Source organism: Centroberyx affinis, unplaced genomic scaffold, assembly GCF_046629955.1.
Source record: "Centroberyx affinis isolate AG114_WGS23_722 - 3 ecotype Tasmania unplaced genomic scaffold, CSIRO-AGI_Caff_v1 ptg000969l_1, whole genome shotgun sequence".
In the NCBI taxonomy this organism is placed as follows: domain Eukaryota; kingdom Metazoa; phylum Chordata; class Actinopteri; order Beryciformes; family Berycidae; genus Centroberyx; species Centroberyx affinis.
Genome location: NW_027279540.1, coordinates 518257 through 537063, shown reverse-complemented (window position 1 = coordinate 537063; position 18807 = coordinate 518257). Strand labels below are relative to the sequence as shown.

At 43.7% G+C, this 18807-nt stretch overlaps 1 protein-coding gene across 1 annotated transcript in view; it reads left to right on the top strand.

Annotated features, from left to right (window-relative positions):
* The window catches only part of LOC139646276 (kelch-like protein 29), a 197188-nt gene that overhangs the window by 133474 nt on the left and 44907 nt on the right, over window positions 1-18807 (top strand). The window contains exons 8-10 of the mRNA XM_071522256.1: window positions 1782-1978; window positions 4740-4852; window positions 6101-6247. Coding sequence (XP_071378357.1) covers window positions 1782-1978; window positions 4740-4852; window positions 6101-6247 — 457 coding nt within the window. The remainder of the gene's footprint in view (window positions 1-1781; window positions 1979-4739; window positions 4853-6100; window positions 6248-18807) is intronic.

Below are 18807 nucleotides of genomic sequence, written 5' to 3'. Positions count from 1 at the left end.
TATTTTTTAAATTTCCCTTCTCTTTTCTTCCCCACCTCCCTCCATCGCTTTAACCCTGGACAACACTCCCCCTCCCCCTCTTTCTGTCTTACTACCTGCCACCACTGCAGGGCTTTGGGCGGAAAAGGGCAATAACACCATGTGGCTTTTTGCTTTGCAGGAGGAAAAAGAGTAACTGCCTTGGTTTTTCCAGCCAATGTCCATCCAGAGACAAATGCCATTGTCTTTCTTATTTTTATTTTTTATTTTTTTCGTTGTCCTTCTCCCCTCTCACCTCCTGAGTGCGCTCTAAATGACAACTAATGTCTCAGTTCATATACTACAGGCTACTGATGATTATTGCAGCGGGGACAAAGGCTCTGTTTAGGTGTGTTGGTGGTTTTGGTGGGGGGGTTATCTCTTATTTAAAAGACCAAGGCACAGTCATGGAACAACCCAACCCCTCCCTCAGAAGGATGGCTGCTGGCTCCCTGTGGAAGAACTGTCTCGCCCTGCCTCCCTCCTTCCCTTCTTCCTCTCCTCTCTCCCTCCCTCTCTCCCTCCCTCTCTCTCCCTCTCTCTCTCTCTCTCTCCCGCGTCTTCACTCTAACCATTCCGTCCATCTGTCTCGTCTTGTTTGTTTGGCTGTCTGTGTCTCACCAAATGCTGACTGCTTGTCACGATTTCTAATGCAACAAACTGACTCCAACAGAAAAGGAAAGCCACACGCACACACACACACACACACACACACACACAGAAAGAGACAGAGCGTTATCATTGTGCTGCCATGAGTGACAGAAGGAAACAGCCTCCATCCATCTTAATGCCGGCTACTTTTCATATTGTTGATGTCCATAGCCGCGGGGAAAAGACATAGTAGCGGGAGCATGCGTTCTGTGCGGCATTGATTCCATTTATTTTGCCCTTGAGTGGATTATTGTTTCACATGGGACATTAAACATGGGTGGTGAGGCGTTATTTAACGCTCTCATACCTCCCCGGGGGGATCCTGCATGTGAACTAATCTCGGCCATTTGATCCCGGTGAAGTCACAGTGTGGCCCAGTTCTGAAAGCAGCCTCCAGTCCTCGCACATCTCAGGTTCTGCATTAGGAGAGGATATCATATTCTATTTAATTTGCCCATCCAAGCACTCCCAGGCAGCCTCTTACACCGTGCCAGTAGGAGTGGATATGCTGCTTTGATATACAACACTCAGCAATGATACAGGCACAAGAAGAACAAAAGCTCTCAAACACAAGACACTGTAACTACCATGAGCCGCAATCTGTCATATGTCAATGCATGTATTGTACTGTCACTCTCTTTCTCTCTCTGTTTTCTGTCCTGTAGTTCATATATACCCTGCCATGTATGCATGTCCATCTCTAATACTATGCATACATGAAAAAATACACACGTGAAAAGCATGCCTTTTGGATATGTAATTTTTTGCCCTACAAAGAAACAAAGCAATAACTTTTGTTTGCCTAATCTTTGTTCAGAAAGTACATTTTGTTTCAGATGCAGCACTAAAGTTGCATACAGTGCAAATCTGCTAGCCCCATAGACAAGTAGAAACCATCCAAAGTTCTATTCCTTTCCCTTTTCACTTTACGTTGTTATCTTATTGTGTAATGATTCTCTTATTTTCTCCCCACTCCTGTACTGGCCCAGGTTGGGTGTGTGTTATAGGTGTTTGTGTGTAGCCTACACAGTATCTGTCTCCCTATTCTGTTTTTTTTTTTTCCTCCCAGAATCTCTTTAACTCCCCTCTCTCTGCCATGATTGGTTGGTCAGGTCGTCAGGGGAGACGAGGAATGGGGAGAAGCTGGAGTTGAAGATGAGCAACATCAACGCAGATGTGCTGGAGCTGCTGCTGGAGTTTGTCTACACGGGATCGCTGGTCATCGACTCGGCCAACGCCAAGACGCTACTGGAGGCTGCCAACAAGTTCCAGTTCAACACCTTCTGTAAAGTCTGTGTCTCCTTCCTAGGTAGGAACCGTACAGAAAACAGGAGGCGTTTTATTAGTGTGTACAAGTGTCTATGTTTGGTGTATACGCTATATTGAAAGTGTGTGGGTGCGTATATCTGCAAGTGTGTGTGTGCGCCGGTTACATCAGCTGTTCCTGTTTAACCTTTGCTGATATGTGCAGTATCCACCGCCGCATGTATTTTCAAACATTGTCATGCTTCCTCACTATGCACAACCTTACAGAATGTGTTGTGGAAAGCCTACATTTCCTCGGCGACTCTGGCACAACACGCTCCTTTTTGTCAGGTTTCCAAAGCTCATGTTGCTTAGTGAGAGAATTCTGCCTGCTAACACTCTCAGCTGGGCACGGTGCCTCTGATCTTATCCCAGTGGGCAGGACGAGGCACCGGGGCAGATTTATAAAAAGGTCAGGGAACAATTGTCACTTAAATGTCAAATCATCTGGCCTGAACCATGATGGAATTGAAAAATACCAAAACAGATTGATGCTTGGACAAGGTAAGGAAAGTGGAGGAGGGCAGGTTGTGGGTGGGAGGGTGTGAAAGAGACGAGGGCAGGGCTTTAGGGGAACCCAAGGGGTAACATGAAAAGCAAATGGCATGTCCCAGATTTTGTTGGGTCAGGCGACCAAAAAGCTGCAAATGTCAGGTTTTGCATTCCATTTAACAGAGATTGTTTTGGATATCCATAACACATGGGATGTAATGGCTGGATGTTAGCAAAAAGGTCAGCTCCAGGAAAGGAGTGAAAAGAAAGTAAAGAGAAACAGCAGCCACATTATTGATTTGTTTTTCTCCATTTGGACAAAAATACGGACTTGTAGCTCTGCAGAGAAAACAGGGAAACCATTTGTAGACTTCATTGCCACTGAAACGTCAATCCATTCTTCCACGACAAGATTCATGACATTTCAGCGCATTAGAAGGGGAAAAATACAGACACAACAGTGTGTCCTTGAGCAAAGAGAAATTGATACTGTGTCAGATATTATTGAAGTTTGTAACAAATACACTGAGGAGAAATGGCAAACATCTCCTCGACCTACTTCTACCACTTCTACTTTTATTCAGAGAACTTCAGATTGAGGCAAATAAAAAGTTGCTCATATTGTACCTCACTTGCTCTTAATTTATTGGTTATTGGTTTGTGGCCCTAAGCTCAGAAATATGAAAATCAATCCTTTAATCAAAGTTCTTGTGAATAGCAGAAATCATAACTTTTTTTTTTATAACCAGAAGATTTACAAGTGAACCAGCAGCAGGTTCCATATTTCAGCTCTTATTAAGAATGTGGGCTTGGTAGTCAGTGGCAGTGGTTTACAAATATTTTCCCAGAGGACATACATTTTATGAAATATTTTGGTTGTATTCTTCTGATCCAAAACTGGTTTTACAGGCTATTTTGCAAGCTGATCTAAATCTAGCTAAATCTAAATTATTAGAATAATGTTTTTAGGTGACTAACTAAGCTACCAGCATGTTTTACTCAGATTGTCTCGCATTGCAGAAATAAATGTAAGAGTGTAAAGTTCTGCCAACATAATATTGGCAATGTCTTAAAGACTTTTTTTTCTCCAGAACAATAGGGAACTTGTTTAAATTCTCCTGCAACCCACCATCCAGTTAACATGCATAGACAAACACGCCCTAGTGGTGTGACACATGTCCAACTACAAATGTGTGTAAACACAGCTGCACATATGCGTGGACGCTTGCACGCAAACACACACACACACACTGAACCAGCACAAACACATGGACGCGAGCACATACAGTAAAACCCTGTCTGCTCAGTCAAACGGCATAACAGAGGCCCTTTTCAGACAGCCTTTTGTTTTTCCCCTAACCCACACTTTGATGCAGCGTGAAGCCTGCTTTTATTTGGTCTTTGGGTTGGCCTTTGTTTTGTTGTGATTTAGCAGATGTTAGGTGACCTTTACTGGGTGATATTTGTTTTAGGAAGGGTCAGTCTCTCTGTCTTCATTGATAAAAGTCCTGGCGTCACCTCCCTTTGATGGCTGCTGTTTAATCAGGCCTCTTGCAGTGGCCATTGACCAGGGTGATCCGTGTGTGTGTGTGTGTGTGTGTGTGTGTACGTATGTGTGCTACACTCCCAGCACATCCTGCTCTTTGTGACGAATGGTGATGTGCAAATGATGAAATTTGAAACTAAAATTACAGACACACCTTAAATGTCTAACTTGCATTTTTACAAAAAAAAACCCAAAACAACTTTAGACCATAATATAAGCTCTGTCCCTCCTGGCGTGGCCATCAGGTAGTTTCATACACTCTTGGCTGTGTGTGTGTGTGTGTGTGTGTGTGTAGTAGGCCCAGAGATCTGACAGGACTTCTTTAAAGTGGCCCAGCTAATCCCAAATCCCGCTCCCCACCATCCACTACCTCCCGCCTGGGCTGTGAGCGATCGATTCCCCTTGTTGTTTGTCCCTGGAGCTGTTTTGAGTTATTATACTCGCTCTCCCTTAGTCTCAGGCAGATACACACCCCGATAGGCTATGGGTCTGCGCTCCCTCCAGCCTCCTTTTCACTCTCCCTAGCTCCCTGGTTCTGTGATCTTTTTATGGATGTCTGAACAATGTTTTTTTTTTCTGGTTTAATCAATCTGTCTGTCTTTGTTTCTTTTTTGTTTTCTCTCTCTCTCTCTCTCTCTCCCTCTCTCTCTCTCTCTCTCTGTTTCTCTCTCTCTCTCTCTGTTTCTCTCTCCCAATCTCTTTCCTCAACCTTTCTTCTTGACTCCAGAGAAACAGTTGACTGCAGCTAACTGTCTGGGAGTGCTCGCTATGGCTGAGGCCATGAGTTGCACGGAGCTCCATAACATGGCCAAAGCCTTTGCGCTGCAGAACTTCCCTGAGGTGAGTCGAGCATCGTTCCCCGCTGTGACTCATGACCTGGCCCTCCTAGCACAAACGTATGAAGGCGCTCGGTGAATAAAACATCCAATATTGTGGCACAACGGCACCGTGGTCACACCTAATAACAGAAAACGCTTTGAAATGATGGAAGGTGTGAAGTATGTGTAGCTGTGTGTTCACACTGCGAGCCACTTGGTTGATGGGTCGCTCTATTCTGACAGATTATTGGCAGTGCGAACGGCTGCGATTGCATCTATGTTGTGTTGTTGTGCAGCTACAAAGTTTTGAACAGGCAAATCATGCATTTTTCACTGCTTTGGTATTGCCTTTGATGAGGTTACATCGTTGTGATAAGTTAACGTAGCGCTAATGAGGTAGCATTAATCGAAAATAAACAGAAAAAAAAATCAATTTAATTAATTCAGAGCTTACCATCGACTCTAACGATGGATGCAACCGTTCTCCGAGTTCTCCTGTAGTCTTTCAAATAAAAGTTGTAGAGAACTGGGAAGCCTTGAATGGCTGAAATCAACTTCTCATACATTTTGCACTTCAAGTTCAAGTTCATTTATTTATATAGCACTGATGACAAGCATGTTTCAAAACTCTTTACAGCACATCTTGCCCGTGATGAATAGTGATGTGTGTGGGTGATGAAACATTTAAAACTACAAGTACAGACATGCAATCTTAAATGCCTAACTTGCAGTCTTATAAAAAAAATATAGACAATAACATGAGCTCTGTTTACTTGCCAGGCAGAACTATTGTTCATGAAACAAACTCACAACAAGGAAGCACGCAAATCTGATTCAGCAACATCACAACATCTGCTGAGTTCCCCTGATTGCTCTGCTCTCTAGGAAATGAATGGACGCCCGGTGACTTGTTAATCATTTTGCTCACAGTGTAATCACACCTTTGTTTAGAATGAGAATATAGCTATAATGAGACCTCAGTTCCTTCCTGGGCCCCTATTGAATAGAGGTCTGCAAAAAATTTGGATTGTTGAATTGTCAATCCAGTAATCTAGATATCAGATATACCTGCATGTGCACACATTCCAAAACAGCCTTCACAGTATGTTTGGGTTATAGTGCTTTTAATTGAAAGCATTTCAGATAATTGTGAAATAATCTCTGCAGATGTAGTTCACTGTGCCTCTGGAGATTTTAGGTGTTGAATTTTCTAGTTTACTTATGTACTTACTTACTAGGAATTTGACCAGTTGAACTTGTCACTCTCCAGGTGGCGGGCCAGGAAGAGATCATGAGCGTGTCCAAGGAGGACCTGGTGGCCTATCTGTCCAACGACAGTCTCAACACCAAGGCTGAGGAGCTGGTGTACGAGACGGTCATCAAGTGGATCAAACAAGACCCCAACACCAGAGTACAGGTAAGGGAAGGGGGGCGATGACGAGGGAAACAGTTTGGAAAGTGTGTGTCTCTGCTCTGCTCTGGCCCTGCAGTGTTCTTTTCCAGAGTGAATACACACTGTATGTACGCCATGACACAAAAAAAGTAAGGTAAAACTCATGCTTGTTATCACTGACAACAGAGATGTGTCTAGAGAGCAGTATTAGTGTAGTTCTCAGTTTTTGTATTAGTCCTGTCTGCTTCAAGAGGAGCACAGTACACAGCAGAGAGAAAAAAACAGAAACCAGACAAGTGACTTCATGTTCTCTCTCGGTACTGTTCATCAACTGTGTGCTTCAGATGCAGCCTAACACAGCAGTTGTGTATAATCCCAGGAGTGCTTTGCCCTCAGAATGCGCTCTATTCTTAGTTTCACTTCATCTGTTTATGAGACACCGTACTACAGCTTTAGATAAAACCAACAACAACAGAGACAGCCACAGTCCTCTCTGAGTCGCTTTGATGGTTTTCTGACTTATATGCGTGTTTCTAGAGGCTGTTAATTATAATCAAAGGTTATATCCCTAAGATAGGTATTGACACTGAGGCACAACGGGTCAAATTTCAACAAACGTGGAGTCAATAAGCCGCAAGGTCAGCGCATCAGTTTCAGCCCACATTCATGAATATGAAAAGGTAAATGGATTGCACAGTAGATAGATATCCATCCATAGGGTAAAACCTCAGGTCATGAGATTTTTATGGATTCAATCTTGAGACCATGAATAAAAAGCAAGACATGATTTTGCTTTTACTTTAAAGTCTTTTATAGCTGTTTAAAAATGGAGGTGAGATTATTATCAGCTAAATTACATCGCTCCATCACTGGAAGCTTCCCTCATTCAGAGTGATGTCTTCTCATCAGGCGGCGAGGGTGAAACGGTCTCATAGTAGCTGTATCAGATTCGGGTACGGCGCAAACCACCACAGTCAATTTTACTTTATTGGCACCTACTTCTGTGAGGCACATAAGTCAATATTTGAATTTTCATATTTCAGATTAAAACATTTATCGTTTATCATTTGACATGTGGCACTATAAGATTATGGCGAAATCCATCAGGCTTATTGGACTTTTTGCAGTGGAGGCTTTTAGAGCGCTGAGTGCAATACAAAGCTTAAGGATAAACAACAAACAGCCCACTGAGTCATTCAAACCAAATAGCGATGCCTATCAGGACTGAGAAAGAAGCGAACACTTGTTTATGTAGGTGTGAACAAGTGTTGAAACCATAGAAATTGTATCTTTCTTTTTTTTAATAATGTCTTCTTCCCCAGATTTTATGACTGGTGCATTGCTAATGTTATCAAAGACTCATACTGATGTCACATATACTGAAATGGGCACTTGTTGGATGACTGATGGGAAATTTGACTTGGTAGTGCTGCAAATTCACAAGGAGGCACAGCGAGACTGATTCTCAGTTTTCAGGAGAACATAGGATCTCTATCATCAGCGTCAAAAACCTGACTCCAGCCAGCTCCGTCCAGCGGAGTCCTGCAATCTCACACTCTAATGGAGAGGTGCAGAGGTGAGTTACACAGATGAAGTAGAAGGGGGGGAAAAAAAATGGATGGAACGTTTTACCGGCTGTCTGAACAACTCCCATCGCGTTGGTTCCCAAGAAAAGAGACCCCAGTCACCCTGTCTCCAGAGAGAGAGAGAGAGGGAGGGAGAAGGAGAGCTGGAGCAAGAGAGAGAGAGGGAGAAGCAGAGCGAAACAGACAGATAGAAACAGCGAAGAGTGATTGAGAAAAGAGAAAGAGAGAGAGGGAGATAGTGAGAAACTGAGAAGAGAATGAAAGAAAGAAAAAGAATCCTCTGTCCTAATCTGATATTCAATGGTTTGTGCCTCTGCGCGGTGCCATGACATCCAGGCAGCGGAGATGTGATTGAGCTCTCGGTCAGACTCGAATCTCTGGGCCATGTGTGACCAAAAAAAAAAAAAAAACCAAGACTGCTGCTAGGGAAGGAGAGAATAGGTTCTTTCCATCATGCCACAGGAGAAGGTTATATGACCCTAATGGCTGAGTTTACACGCATGGTCCAGCACAAGTTCATCATTTTCAGCCTCCCTCGCTCCGTCCCTGCTGTCGTTTGGAGGAAGAGAGCAGTGGAAATCACTCCTCCAGAACCTGTGACACTTTTTAATGACATGTCAGGGCAGAATGTCACAGCACTGCTGAAAAACTCCGGGGGGCGGGTGGGGGACGCTTTAAGCTGTGAGCTGAGTTTGTGTGAATGCGTGTGTGTGTGTGTCTGTGTGTGTGTTTGTACGTGTTGTGTGTCCGTGCACGCGCTGTTGGTTGTAAGCTGCAGGCTATAGAGTGGAAAAGTGGCATATTGAAGGCGCTGGGTAAATAATATGCAATTTTCTCTCTCCGCTATGCTGTCACTAACATCCGATAGCACTAGGAAACAGCGCCTGGACATCGCTTAGAGACAGAGTGAGAGCATTTGAGCGTTAATAATGGGTTGGTATGAGACACGAAGGAACTGAACGAAACAAGAGAGCTGTTTCATTCTCGTAGATTGAGTATCACTGAAGGTGTGCTGGCCGGCCAGCGTGCGTATATATATGTGTGTATTTCTGTGAAAGAGAGAGTGAGAAAGAAATCAAAACAGAGAAACTACCCTAAATATCATTGTTATGACAACACAAAACAGGGGGATAAGCTGTGTGTACGTTCAGGAGAAGACCCTCTAAATGTACAAACATATGGTAGACAGTTTCATCTTTGTTTCATCCTCTGAGAACTAAACCCCCCTCCGCTTTCAGCCTGTATGACACCGGCTCCCTAAGTTACATAAACAAGGCTTTGGAAACATGGCGTCCTACGTTGTGTTTTCTCTTTGGAGGTGCTGACAGAGAGAGGCCTGTCCTTCCTTTCACCTAGCAGTCTTTGTGGGACGACCAAAGACACATGGTTCCAATTATAACAGGCCAGTCTCTGCCAAAGCCCTGAATAGGACCTCCATTACGCTTCAGTTCAACATATTTCATAAGGGATCCTATCTTGCCAGGTGACTCAGCCTGACAAAGGATGCTGATAAATTGGCTCTTTGGAAAGTGGCCAACTAATGTAATAGCTAAAAGGACAGTTAATGGTGTATTTTCTTGATAAAAAGGCCAGCCTTGCCATTAGCAAAGACCTGCTGTCCACTCATCAGAAATAACAGTGGCCTGCCCTGACATTTGCAGTTCCTAAGCCAAATGAATACAGTTAAAATGCATTACGTTTTATGCTTATTAGTTAGTAGTTATTATTTTTGTTCTTTTATACATTTGTCTCTAGTAGTGCCGTGATATCAGATCTTTTCCCCCAATACTCATTAAGTAGAAAAAAAAATAATTTACTAGAAAAAATGATATCATTATGAAGTTATAAAATTAGGAAAATTAACTGTCAAAGGACAAAACCCCCTGGAACTGTTTTCCATTTGGTGGATGTTTAAAAAAAGCTTAAAGCAGACTTTCCTAACTATATTATGATTCATTTACGTTCCAAGACTACTAATGTTCCCTTGACCAGGTGCAGCACTTTTAATTTAATGATTTTTTTCTAAGCCCCAGGTTCACAGCAGACACTGAAAGTTTTGAGGGCTAAAAAGGAGGAAGTCTTTCACCAGTCTTAAGGAAGGTTAATTGTGTTTTTGAGATGAGGAGCTCTAAGTGGTAAAAATCATCTTTGAAGGTGAAGCTGAAACTAGAGTGAACTGAAATGAACTTGAAATACGCCGCTGCCACTGTGATCTGTGACAAAAGCACGCACTTGAGGAGACATAGCCAGGCAATGGAGATCGATGTGAGGAATTTCTGTTTTTTCTTTCGCCTCTCTGCCTCTCCTCTTTGTCTCTTTGTCTCTTTTTCTCTCCCTCTCTCTCCCTCACGCAGACATTCCTACATGTATGCTTACACACACACACGCACTTGCACGCTAAATGCACGGGACGTCAACGTTTATGTCCCAGTCATGTACACAAGCCGTCACACTCGACTGAACATCACTTGTATATTGGACTGAGTATGACTTGTGTATTAGAGAGTGGACGGGATGTGACTTGTTTATGCAAGCCAGTGAACTCTGGACCCGCATTTTCACCCGTCTCCGCCGTCCCATAGCTAGCTCAGTCTTGATGTGTGCAGCGAGTTGAACGCAGCCACTCAACCACAGCAGCTGCCTATCCAGAGCAAGTCAAAGGCATCTCATTTCCAGTGGGGTCTCTTACGAAAGAGTTTCACGGGCGATATGATAGATTGAGAATAAACAGATTGTGCTATCACTGCAACAGAAGCAGTCCTCTCTGTTTTCCCTAGATCTTTGTGGAATAATAAAAATGTACCGCACTACATTGTGGAAGGGGAAATAGATACTAAATATCTTTGCAAAGCCATAGCCATAAAATAAGACCTCAAAGTTAAGTGAATGAGTAGAGAAACAAAGCGAAACCGATCAGATTTATTTCAACGTACAGTAAGCGGTTTTTCACATGAATATGCTTTGAATTAAATGAGTGAAATAAAGCATTTTTTTTTTATGTAGTCATGCTGAAACAGGCCTCAGAGGAGAATACACTGCACCTGTCAGTGGAGAGCTTAGGGCAGCAGCCAGCGTCTGTCCTCCACTACATCTCTCTTTCCATCCCCCATCACAAGCCTCCCTCCTTCCGGGGGTTATGCACATATAGCCATGCAGTCTCACACACACACACACACACACACACACGCGCGCACACACACACGGCAAAACACCTGCATCCACTCAAACCCAAACAAACTACCATTTACAAGAACATGTCTTCACTCAGGAGACTCTCATCCATACATACGCTACCAGTGAAAGAACATATATATGTGCACACAGAAACCCCCACACACACTAAACACAAATACACTAAGCTGTGGTCATTTCAGATGAGTGAGTTTGTTATCACTGTGAGGCTAAACATGGGCACGCGCTCTGCTGAACACACACTTCACTCATGCACACCGACCCGTGAGTGTGTTTGTGTGTTTGTGAGCGAGTTAGTGAGTGTGTGTGTGTGTGTGTGTGTGTGTGTGTGTGTTTTTCTTCTTCATGCGGGGCTGGGTTTTAAGCGAGCAATCTGATTGGACAGTCCATTTTTCACATTAAAGCAGACGAGTACTTCTATCTGCTCAAAGAAAGGCAAATAGATATGACCGTTCAGGTATCATTTATTTGATGTCGCTGAGGCACTGAATCATTTCACACACACACACACACACACACACCAAACACACACACACACACACACACACACAGGTGGTGTTAGTCCTTGCTGACAGTAGTGGAATGGGAAATGCTCAGTGGACATTTGTCATCTGTGTTAGTGGATGGCGGCCTCCCGGCTGCTTCTCTGCTGCCTCTGACAGATATGAGAGGCTCCCTGTTAGACACATTATCCCTGCCTCTCACCAAGCACAACCCATTCACATTCGCTGTCTGCCTGCCTGTGTGTGTGTGTGTGTGTGTGTGTGTGTCTGCCTGTCAGTCAGTCTGTATGTGACTGTATAGGGCACTTTTAAATGAATTGTGCATGAGGTTTTTTTATTCTGATTAGGTTTTGGTGAGGTATTTCAATCATCTGTACTTGTCATTCATGTGGTCAATCTCTGATTAGCCAAATTCTGCATTATGTATTCTCTCAGCAGTATGTGAAAAAATGCCATGCAGAATGCAATGAAGTGTGATTTGCCAGTATTTTAGTGCATCTGCTCCACTGTGTGTATGTGTGTGTGTGTGTGTGTGTGTGTGTGTCGGTATGTAAGGTAGAGACCATTAGAGAGAGGAGGGCACAGGGTGTTATCTGGGTTGCATATCAGAATATAAGTGGATAAGCATATGGACTCGGGCCTCCTCTCCTATAAATGCTCAATGTCGAGGGAGAAGGAAAGAGGGAAAAGTGTGTGTGGGCGGAGGAGCTAAAAGTAGCTTCTCCATATGTCCTCAGACTCCTGCAGATAGTTTCCGTATGTTCTGCACACTAAAAAAACACCAAAGTCCTTATTTATAAGGTGAAAAAAGCATGCCATTTATTCTTTAATGACCCAGTAGGATGGAATTTGGTACATTTTTTATTTGCACACATTAGATGTCATTTCTGTTGAAATTTGTCCATGGTTTGCTTGCATGAGTGGGAGAGGAGATGAGAATGACAGGTCACACCATATGTCTGGAGGGACTGCGCTCACATGCCTGTGCATGAGAGGGAGTGATTGCTCGAGAGGTTGTTAGAGATAGAGAGAGAGAAATGGAGCCTGATGCATGCTGCCTGCTCTCATCTGCAGAGTGTAGGTGTATCACTCGCTGGCCCGTGTCGTGAGTACTCCCATTTACCTGGTTTACGCCTCACACATGCACACACACACTCTCACACACACGCACACACAAACAAAAACATAACCCTCTCTAGCACACAGCCAGCTGAGCCCTGAGTCACAGTGTGATTTAATTCACATGGCGTGCATCCATGACACGCAGTCTGCACTTACCAGCATTCCAGCGAGATACATCGGTAAAAGCCTGCATGCCATATTGCCCTAATGGCAGTGTAGTGTAAATTAGTTTCCATCAATATTTACCCGAGCTTGGGTTCAAGAGGGGTTTTGCTCCCTTTTAAATAGGTGTTGAGATACAGTCAACATATCTGAACTAAATTTCAGACATATAAACTTCAGATAGTCTGGTGTATATTCAAGAAGCACAAACACGTTTGACTAGGGTGCCTTGTTTCACACTTTGAAGAAATATACTTAAGCCAAAACACCTTTTCCATATCCTGTGTGACTCAGAGCCAATCATCACTTTTTACTCTCCTCACCATGAGGCTTCATCAACAGCTCACTGTGGGTGCAGTAGATTGTCTAACATACACACACACACACACACACACACACTCACACACAGACAGGGCCTGACCAGTACCGTGTAATCAGAGTAAACCCCTGGAGGTCACTTCTCCAGGAAGGGTGCATGTCGGGACACACAATGTAGCATGGAGGCAACAATTAGCCTAATCCCAGGAGTACATCTGCCACACAGAAGAGAGGAGAGGTGAACCACAATCACACTGGGTTAAGTCAAGTGAAACCCTGTGGAAGGAATATTGGTAGTCGGGGTTACGGTAGAAAGAGGAGGGACAGGACAGATGGAGCAGATGGGTGAATGAAAGGGTAAAGCCCTTTAGGGGTTGTCTGTTGTTTTTTTTTTTGTATGTAATGTCTTAACAAATGCATGGAAGGAATTATTATTTTGGCATAGTTGTGCGAGCAGTTTGTCTAAAACGACAAGGATGTCTTTTAAATGGGAAATCGACCCAAAATGAAATAAGACTTATAATATTATGTCTTATTGTTGTACTGTTTTGGAACATCAGATATTGTGGACTGCATTTTAGATGGCAGGTTTTTAGATGTGAAAAAGCTCATCTGTTAAGGCGGCAGTGTAGTAGAAATAAAAGCGAACTTACGAGAAATCGAACTGCTGTGGAACACGGTGCTACGAGCAAATGTCTCTCTACTCGCTGCGACTTGAGGTCTGTTCGTTTAACGACACTGCATGCCAGATGGAGTCTTATAGTCCCTGCTTGCGTGGTCATATAAGTGCACATATTCTCTCACAGCTTCAGCAAGTCTAACCTCAAAGTGATTAATCTGGGAAATGAGCAGAGGACAGATGAACGCAAATGTAAACAAAGGAAATAAACTGGAAACACGGGGTCCAAAAGACACATGTAAAAAATGCAACCAATCATTTGACATTGTTGACCAGCTGCAGATGATGGTGTATCGGGGGGCAGTGAACAAAGCTGTGTGAAAATTTCAACTAGTTTGGCTGGAGGCCTGTGCACACTGCGGCGATCGAAGCCAATGCGACACTTTGTTTTGGTAGCAAACCGGTCATTTTGCCTGTGGGAACATGCCAAATTTCGTTGTTGTTTATACTATATTGCCGCCTTTACATAAGAATGGGGTCTTTGCCTTTTGACACTCTTTGCGGTTCCCATAGAGGATCACACCTCGTCTATACTGATTCCTACCATAGGGGGACAGAGTAAACCCTGGCATTTAAAGGCCTCAAAACACCCGGCAGACACAAATAGCACAAATATGGCACAAATATGGAATATACCCTCTATATATTATATATTTTATTTATAAGTATATATGCCCAATGACTGGGAAAATATTTTTAAAAAAGTGTGATAAAATATGATAACAAAAAGCATAGAAATACTGAAGAGATACAATCAATAATCTGTGCAGGTAAGAAAACAAAGTGGCTTATAAATTAATTTTACCTCATCATTGGACAATAGAATCTAAATGACAACAGACATTTATTTTATAATTTTGTTCCCTCTAAAAAAAAGGAAACAGCCTATATATTCAATAATTACTATTTGAGTAATTTTAATAGCTGGCATGAAGCAGGACTCCTTTTTGTGGGGTCTGGCACATTGGATTTGAATATTAGCAGCAAGTGTGCAACACTCCCTCATTTCCATGTTGATATATGCATGTGTGGGAGGAAGCGCGAGGAGACGGAATGGAGGAGGAGAGAGAGAGAGCGTCAGAGAGAGTGAAAGAGAAGTGGGAGAGATACAGAGTTAGTTAGGATTAGAGATGGAGAGTAATTCTTTTTTTTCCAGAAATAGAGGGGGCAGAGAGAGAGGTAGAGGAGCGGAGTTGGCTTGAAGTAAAGAAAGACAGCCAAGCTTGATTTGCTCCCTCTAGCCCCCACATCCACTACACACACACACACACACACACACACACACACACACACACACACACAAACATATGCTGGCCAATCCAACAAAACAATTGTGTTTTGTTGGTTTTATCATCCATGGTCATTTGTACATCAGAATTCAATCTCAGGGATTACTTTCTCATCTCAATCTCTTGTACTATGAATTATAGCAGGATCAACCTTTGGACTGAACACACTCTGTTTTATTGATGAGATGAACAACCAAGACCACAGACATGAATCACTGGATTACAGCACAGTAGCACTAGAGACATCACTGGATCCATGTCTACATCTTTCTGTCTATCTGCACGTGTGCATCTGTGTGTGTGTGTGTTGTGTGTGTGTGTGTGTGTGTGTGTGTGTGTGTGTGTGTGTGTGTGTGTGTGTGTGTGTGTGTGTGTGTTGGGGGGATGTTTATGTGGTAGCAGTCCTTTCAGTTGCAGTTACCAGATGCTGTTTCTTTGCCACAGTTTTACTATCATTTCAACGATGTTGGCAAGTGAAGAGAGGTTACAGCAGATGTGTCTGTGTCTGTGTGTGTGTGTGTGTATGTATGTAGTTTATGCCCCAGCAAAGATTTGCAGATGCCAGATGTTACCCCTTTTCTTTTACATTTGCTTCATTTTCAAAACAGTTTGGCAAGTGACAATTTAGTACAGAGTAGTTGTGTGTGTGTGTGTGTGTGTGTGTTGTGGTTCAGCATTGATGTGGAGTGGGTTTTATGCCATGACATTACTGCGATGAGCCCAAAGACGGGCTCAGGTGACCCAATCCAAAGCTGTGTCTCCAAAACTACACACACACACACACGCACACACTTATACACACACACACACACACACACACAGAAAGAGAGAGAGAGTGAGAACATGGCTTAGTCTATCCAGCACACCGTGACCTCTAGACCTGCAGACTGGTTATGCTCAGAATTCATCCCCTCTCCAAATCCTGAAAGCAGCATGTTTTTATTAAGGGCTGTTCCACATGGAAGCAGCAGCATTTCCGAATGCACACACAGACATCCAAGCATTTCTGCTGTGCCACCAAGGGCACCACCTGGCCGAAACTGCCCCATATACAGCTTTAATTTAGCTCCGAGGGTCAGAACGGTCAGTAGCAGACCTATTTCAGAAGGACCTGCACATGCACAGATATGATTTAATGGGCCACTTCGGTCAAAATCAACCGAAATTCAGCAAAATCGAGTCCTTCGTGTAAGCATTTGTGCTAATTTTGTAAGGATTTTGGTCTGAAAGGATTTACTGTCAAATGTGTGTTTTCTATATTTGATCATTGGCATTAATGACGCGATAACATGTCGTAAGACCAGAGTGGGTGGAATTTTTGGCGGTTTTGGGGTGTAGGAGCTTGTAATACAAAGCAGAGCAGCGGGCCGGAGGCTGAAGTCACCCCATTTGAGTGTGACATGACTCAGTAACTGGGGTAGATCTCCCACTATGGGGGCTCTTTAATTTGGGTAGTAGCAGCTTCTGTAGCTTGCGTTTTTGCCCCCAAGAATGGCTCAGTATGCTAAGTAGCTTGCTTCGACTTCACTTTCTTGCTGTGTTTGAACTGCGGTGCTGGGAGCGACAGCCAGTGTTTATGTGGGTATTGAGCTGTTTGTTTGATAAACTGTTGGGTAAACTGTGTGTGTGTGTGAGTGTGTGTGTGTGTGTTTGTGGGGGAGGGAAGGCAGACAGTCCCATCTGCAGAATGGCGTTTAGCTCGGGGCGTGCACACAGAGAGGAAATGTCATCAGCAAAATTCCTCTGCTCTGACCGCTGTGGAGCCGTCACATCCTCTCTCCTGTCCTCTCGTCTTCTCCTCAGTTCACTTTAGCTCACTTATCTTGTCTTTTCTTGTCGTGTCCTCTCTTTTTTTTCTCTCGCCTGTCCCCTGCTACTCCGCCTCCTCTCCTGTCCTTACCTCTCTTGTCTCCTCTCCTCTCTTCTCTCTCCTCTCTCCTCTCTCCTTTCTCCTCTCTTCTCTCCTCTCCTCTCCTTCCCTCCATTCCTCTCCTCTCTCCTCTCTCCTCTCTCCTCTCTCCTCTCTCCTCTCTCCTCTCTCCTCTCCTCTCCTCTCCTTCCCTCCATTCCTCTCCTCTCCTCTCTCCTCTCTCCTCTCTCCTCTCTCCTCTCTCCTCTCTCCTCTCTCCTCTCTCCTCTCTCCTCTCTCTTCTCCTCTCCTCTTCTTCCCTCCATCCCTCACCTCTCCTCCCCTCTTCCCTCCTCTCTGGTCAGACGCGCCCGGGACATTGGTAGAAAACAAATGGGACACATGCCAGAGTGGAAGGCCTCAGGTGGGAGAGGGAGACGCTTAGGCAGAGTGTCAGCTTATTATTTGTTCTCCCCCTGAATGATGTTTCTGTGAGTCTGTTTTCTTTGCTCTCCCGGTGCGACTCGGTCACGTAGCTCTAAGCTGAAGGGTCAACGGGGTCAATCTCCACCCAGCTCTCTGTCGCTCTGTCCAGGCTTGTTTACAGCTTTTACTATCGACACAGATGAGACTCCCAGGGGGGTACAGGCCAGCACACACAACACACAACACACAACACACATACGCACCGACACACTTACACACTCAGAAATAAGCATTAGGCAGCCAGGGAGAGCTATAGACATGGTTGTCGTGGCAACAGTCTGTCCTTTCTCTGTCTTAAAACACACATGTGAGCACATGCAAACGTGCGCACATGCAGCCATGGAACCAACATGCGCACGTGCCCAAACATATACACACATACAAATGTCTGTATTACTATACTTGTGAGGACCTTCATTGACTACATGTATTCCCTAACCCATAACCCAAAACCTTAACCCTCTCTACTACATACCTAATGTTAACCCTTACCCTAATTTAAACCTAATCCCAATTATAACCTTAAAGTGATAATCCGCAACGTTCTCATTTTTCCTGATTTTGGTGATAAACGGTTATTGCTTTGGTGTTGTGCACTCAATGTAAGCACTGGCCCAACATAATGTAATAATGAAGACACTAAATATGGACTGTGGCTTCTTATATTTCTTCTCCCTTATTATATTTATTCCACACTGTTATTGTTGCTTCCACAAACATAAAACCCCTAAATCACTTACTGTGCAGCAGAGGATTTTTCCTCTGCTGTGTTAGGTGTTTAGAACAGCAAATGTAAAAGCTTTCATCAATAGTATTCGATCAGCGTCATCACGGTTGCTGCTGCCATATTGTTGACATAGCGCTGCAGCTGTCAACTAGTGACAGCCTAGGTGACAGCAGCGCTAATAGGAAGCTAGTTGGTGTTAGTGTTATCTCTATTGTCTGATCGAATACTATCTGTTGTATGTTATCAGTTGGCGATGGAGAGTAGCAAATTTGACACTCATTTGTATGAAAAAGTTACAGATTATTACTTTAACCCTAAAACCAAGTCCTAACTCGCCCCTTAAAGTGAGGACCAGTAAAATGTCCACACTTTGGATGATTTTTGACATGTTTATATCCTTGTGAAACCAATTGGCTTCATAAGAACAGAAATATAAGAACACACACACACACAGAAGGTGTTTGACTGATGCCAGTGGACAGTGTTCTGCGGGGGTCCAGCTGCGACGACCTCACTCTGACAGTAATTGATCCTAAAGTGTCTTGCCACTACCAAGTTCCCCCAGTCTGCCAGCCCAGCCTTTTCAATGATCAAACACGATAGTTGCTTTTCCTATTTTCTTTGAAGGTGTCGTAAACAAAATTATTTGTGCCACAAAAAAAACACGTATA